General features: G+C 38.3%; 1 protein-coding gene across 1 annotated transcript; it reads right to left on the reverse strand.

Moving 5' to 3' along the window:
- Nucleotides 1-285: 285 nt before the first annotated feature.
- On the reverse strand, nt 286-1,890 carry LOC112749212 (uncharacterized). The gene is made up of 2 exons (XM_025797473.1): nt 1,015-1,890; nt 286-858 (listed from the first exon to the last, which is right to left on the reverse strand). Exons 1-2 carry the CDS (start codon nt 1,888-1,890, stop codon nt 286-288), a joined length of 1,449 nt encoding a protein of 482 aa, XP_025653258.1.
- Nucleotides 1,891-5,690: the final 3,800 nt, after the last annotated feature.

Here is a 5,690-nt window from a genome sequence, read left to right on the forward strand (position 1 = left end):
GGATGAATGTTATTTTAGTCAGTTTTTACTTTATGTTTATGTTTATGGACTTTATGTTTATTGATCGTACAACTATGATGGAAATAAACCATGATAAATCTAGAAAGGTGATAAATAACTACTTGTATTAACATTAACATTTAAACCAATAAGACTTAGAACTCATCACTGATACAAACAGACACATTCGTAGTAACGAAGACTAAACTCAAAACTGGCAAAGTGATGCGTAAACTAACACAAACTAACTAAATCATGATAAATCTAGATGCCGCTAGTAGAACCTCACTGAGGGCAAACCCTTCGAGTATGACCGGGTTGCCTGCACAGGCCACACCTCTTAGGTCGGCCGGTGTCAGCGTCGTCCATGTTGTTGTGGATGCGGGTGGACCATGGTCGTCCTTCTCTTGCCCTTCTCATGCCCGGGTCGGGGATCACAGTCGACCCATCATATGGTGACCAAAGCCCCTCTGGAATACAAGGTGAAAAGGACATCTCATACACCTTAAAGACCTCAGACATGGTGTACACCTCATCGACATAAGTGGCCCAATCTAGCCGTGACTGCGCACAGCATGCGAGGGCATGGCAACAGGGGTAGTGCAGCGCCTGGAAGTATCCACAATCGCAGGTGCGATCCCTTAGAAAAACCCGATAGCTACCCAAAGAGAATTTGCCGGTGGGAGTCGTCTCAGCCACTGTATAGTCAAGGTGATGTCTATCAAACACAGTCACGGTGAAGCACCTCGAATCCTTCAGGTTACGCTCAATGGCCTTAACTAGTGCCTGTGAAAACTGGTGCCCGGACCCTAACTGTGCCTCTGCCGTGTGCCCCCAGACAACAAACAACTCCGCCAGCTAGAGATATGTCGACTTAACCAGAGACGTCACTGGTAGGTTTCTTGTGCCCTTCAAGACAGAGTTCACACACTCATAAATGTTGGTCGTCATGTGACCATATCTTCTCCCCCTATCCTTGTGTTGTGTCCACCTCTCATACTCCATTCTGTTTGCCCAATCGCACATGGTCGGATTCTCTGTCCTCATTATATCAAACCAATAGTCAAATTCTGCTTCCGTCTTTGCATACGCGGCATTTACCAGCCACCTCCTCGCATCCTGTCCCTTGAAAGTGAGGGCAAAATTTGCAGCAACATGCCGAATACAAAATGCCCGATAAGCATGGGGAGGTTGCCAACCACTATCGGGGGACTCTAGTGCAGTCTTGATGCCGTTGTGTCTATCAGAGATCACGAGAATACCTTGCTGTGGAGTGACATGTCTTCTAAGATTCGAAATAAAGTATGACCAAGACTCTGCATTTTCCCCCTCCACGAGTGCAAACGCAACAGGCAAAATATTCGAGTTACCATCCTGAGCGATCGCCAACAACAATGTCCCGCCATACTTGCCATAGAGGTGTGTTCCGTCGATGCTTACGAGCGGCTTACAGTGGCGGAATGCCTCAATACACGGAGGGAATGTCCAAAACATCCAATGAAAGTAGACTCTATCTTCATCAACTTGGTCACCCACTCTAATCGGGGAGGTCTTCAGTAGAGCAATGGAACCTTCCATCGTGGATGTGACCCCAAGGATCCACCGAGGCAAATCAGCATATGACTCCTCCCAATCGCCATATATCTGCGCTACTGCCTTCTGCTTCGCCAACCACACCTTCCGATAACTAGGCCTGAATCCATATGTCGCCTCCGTTACCTCTTGCAACACCTTAATCGACACCGACGCATCAGCTCTAACCAATGGAAAGATTCTCGCACAGATGACATGATAATCAAGTTGCTTGTGGTCGCTTGATATCGATGTGGCCATACACTTGTGCGGACCGTTGTACCTCCTAACTTCCCATGTGCTCTTCCTTTTCCGCATGACTATCCGAATCAACCACGTGCACCCGTTACCAAACTCCTTGCATCTCCCTTGGTATTTCAGATTGTCGACTCCATAACCTTGTACTCAACTCCACGCCGAATACTGTAATCTTTTACACTCAACACAGCTTCCTCTTTACTCTGGAATGATTGGCCAATCTGAAATTCAGTCAGAGGTGTCCCATCATGCATCCCCTGCCCATCGAATGTTGCATCTACATTTTGGTGTTGGCCGATGGCTTCCAAGTTCAAAGAAGAGAGGTGGGGAGGGTACTCTTGTGTTCCAGAACCGGAACCTCCATGGGTTGAACGTGTACCTCTTGGAATATCATCATCACTGTCCCCACCAATATCGACAGGCTCCTCATCCGAATCATCGTCACACAGTACATTCTCAACTCGATCCGGTCCGACATCACATTCAAAATCAGGTACAACAGGAGCAATATATGCATGAACAGCCCCAGCATGTTCGGGCTCAGGAATTGGAACTGCCGCTGCTACCACAGGCATCGATGTCGATGCACCACCGGCTGTGGTCGACTGAGGATTCGGTGCCGATGCCCCAGAGCTATCCACACTATCTTCCAACTTCGCAAGCAGCTCAGGTATCCTCACCTCCGGAAAACTACGCCTACAGTGAAACAAGACCTGCAGGTCTTCATCCGACCCGATCACGAAGGTCTCATATCTCACACCAGTTGACACAACGGCAATGGGAATCTTGTAAAATAACTTTTTTACCCACTTCGTCCCACAGATACCGAGCTTCCGTAATATGCTTAGCTTAATCTCTGCCAACGTATTCGATGATCGGATAAAAATACTAAGCGGTTCTCTATCTGTGAATTTTACACCATGTCTTTTGCTCTTTTGAATTTTTCCAGAGTAATGAACCAGAGCCACAAAACTATCCTCCCCCTCCATTTGTAAATAACACTCTACCTCTCCACATTTGGCCCCTCCATGGTTTATATAGGCAGCCCCATTCAGCACACTGCACGTAAACCGCTATAGTCTATAGCGGTTTACACTCACACACGCACACACGTAAACCGCGGCTGCCAGCAGCGGTTTACCCTCACACACGCACACACATAAACCGCGACTGGTTGTAGCGGTTTATGCACACCTGTAAACCGCTACTGCCAGTAGCGGTTTATATAGAATTGTGAATCAATGTATTTGCGTATTGGATTTGGAAACAATGCATTTGCATAATATTGAGGGTGAAACAATTTAATAACGTAAATTGCCCTTATTAATATGTATAAAATTCGAAATGATTGAATTTTATATTTACTTTGAAAAAATTTGATATTTCTGCGGGTAGAGTAGGGTTTAGAATTTTAGGGTGTGAGTAGTGTTAGGGTTGAGAGATTCTCAACTCGCGGGTAGAATATGATAGAGTTTTAATAAAATTTTTAACCCGCGGGTAGGGTTGGGGTACCCATTGCCAACCCTTTTGAGTCACACTGAAAAATAGACTAATTAAAGATTAATCTGTATATTACTTTTTTTAGAGACTAAAATATTCGATTTTAAAATTTTTTGAGATTAACTTAGATAATTATTCTCTCAAAAAATAGACTGAAGAATAATTTATTTACCAAAGTAAAATTTTAAAAATGTTTTTATAGATTAATTTTTTTTAAAAACTAAAATATCTATTTTATAAACTTTTGATGAGTAATTTAAATAATTATTCTAAATTAAATGAAGTGCTTGATTTGTTAATGGGGGTATTCTCTCACGCTTTTGTTTGTTTGGATATTTATTTAAAACTAACCAATAATCCATTTCCGCGATAGGTGTGATAGACTGATAGTGACTGAATTTTTATTAACAAGAAATCAGTCCAAAAACTAGAAGGATTGAAAATTTCAAAGTGGATTAGAATTAATATCTTGGATAGTGATATCTAGTTTATTTTATAAGAAATTTTATAATAAATATCTTTAAGATGATTCAATATATAAAAAATAAACTACTATTTCCAACTTTAAAATATTTTAGCATTGATAACTAATTCAATATCTCTCAATGATTAGACTATTTTGACCAAAACATCAAAATGGATAATTAATTTTTTCGAACTAATCAAATTTTCAATAAATATTGAGTTAGTTTATATATTTCATAACATTATATTGTCAAAGTTTAAACTTTATGGTTAAAGATAAGAATTTAATTTTAATATATTAATAGTGTAAAATATTTTACATAGTCGTATAATTATATTAATTTTTATATGATTATTCATGCAATCAATATAAAAAATAATTATTTTTTATTCATATATTAGTCGTATAATTACATTTATTTTTTTAAATGATTATTTATACCGTCAATATAAAACGTAATTATTTTTTATTGATATATTATTATATAATTAAATATACGTATAAATTATTTTATATGAATACTACATCAAAATTAAATTTTAAAAATAATAGATGGGTGATATATAAAAGAAATAATTCTGTCGAGTATTGTTCCCTTTACAATAAGCTATATTAGTAATTAGTAGTGGAGAAAACAATTATAATGAGTCATAACATATATGATGGCAACGACTTTGGAGTGGCTATTTAGTCAAATGATTAGGATGGCGGGAAGTTGGTGCAAAAGTTAATCCAATGGTAGAAAATGCTACCCACATAGGCATTGAATTCTTTATGACCATGGGGACACAAATCAATTTCACCTTCATCTATCTTCATAATTGATGACCCTGTATAATTATTTATTCAACCTGTCAGCAATATTTAAGAGAAATGTACTATTTTCTATTTCTTTTTTTATTTTTTTTTTTCAGAAAGTAAAGAGAAGAAGGAGAGCAGATTTCTTCATCAGTTTGCTAAAAATCTCCTTGTTATATATCCCTCTTCTTGTCATGAGAAGCAATGATGCGAAGCCAGTTTCCCTAACAACATTTTTCGCATGCTCTGTTTTGTTCTGTCATAGTAATTATTGCACCGTGTGTGTTTTTTGAAACAAAAAGTTTAACACAATAAGATAGAACATTTAGAAAGTCTAAAATTATAATATAAACACTAAAAAAAAAATCGTAGTTATCTCTGACATTATTATTAACAATTAGACGAAACAAAGTTAACCTACTCTTTATATTTCCTAATCGATTTGGTAATAACTTTCGCAATGTCTGTTTCTTGATTTTTAAAAATTCTGGCATTCCTTTTTAACCACGTATTTTAAATAATAGCAAAAAAGTCAATCAGCCACTTGTTACATTTATTTTTTCTTACATGAGTTTCTGTCCAACTCTTAAAGTGTTGCTTAATGGTTCATGCAATAGACCAAAGTTTATTATAGGCGTATAACCAAGCACACTACACCTGTCACGTGAACTCACAGCCAATGAATAAGTGAAAATCATTCTCAGTTTCTTTTTTACATAAAACACAAACCATATCCCTGTGATCAATAATGCCCAATCTAATCAATCTTTCTTTAGTATTGACCTTACCAACTAACATAAATCAGATGAATAGCTCAACTCTTGGTGGTACTAGTCCTCTCCATATAGATCTAGTGAAACTATAACTCGTAATGTCCTCCGAGAGAGTCTCAGCTCGCAAAACCTACACAAATGAGTTAGAAGAATAAACTCCTGATCTATCAACTTTCCATATTATTCTGTCCTTCCTCTCACTTGTTAACCTGACAGATTGTAGAACTCCATGAAGTTGGTTAACTAATTCTAACTCCCATTAGAATAGTACCCTTCTCCAATGAAAGTTCCATATCCGCTCCAACCCATCCCAGAACCTACAG

Source organism: Arachis hypogaea, chromosome 15 (genome assembly GCF_003086295.3).
Source record: "Arachis hypogaea cultivar Tifrunner chromosome 15, arahy.Tifrunner.gnm2.J5K5, whole genome shotgun sequence".
Lineage (NCBI taxonomy): Eukaryota > Viridiplantae > Streptophyta > Magnoliopsida > Fabales > Fabaceae > Arachis > Arachis hypogaea.

Excerpts from the sequence above, each read along its gene's own strand:
- LOC112749212 (XM_025797473.1), bottom strand. The coding sequence starts at position 1,890 with ATGCGGAAAAGGAAGAGCACATGGGAAGTTAGGAGGTACAACGGTCCG. Across the intron at positions 859-1,014 it reads ATCCGACCATGTGCGATTGG|CTGGCGGAGTTGTTTGTTGT; the intron begins GCAAACAGAATG and ends ACATATCTCTAG.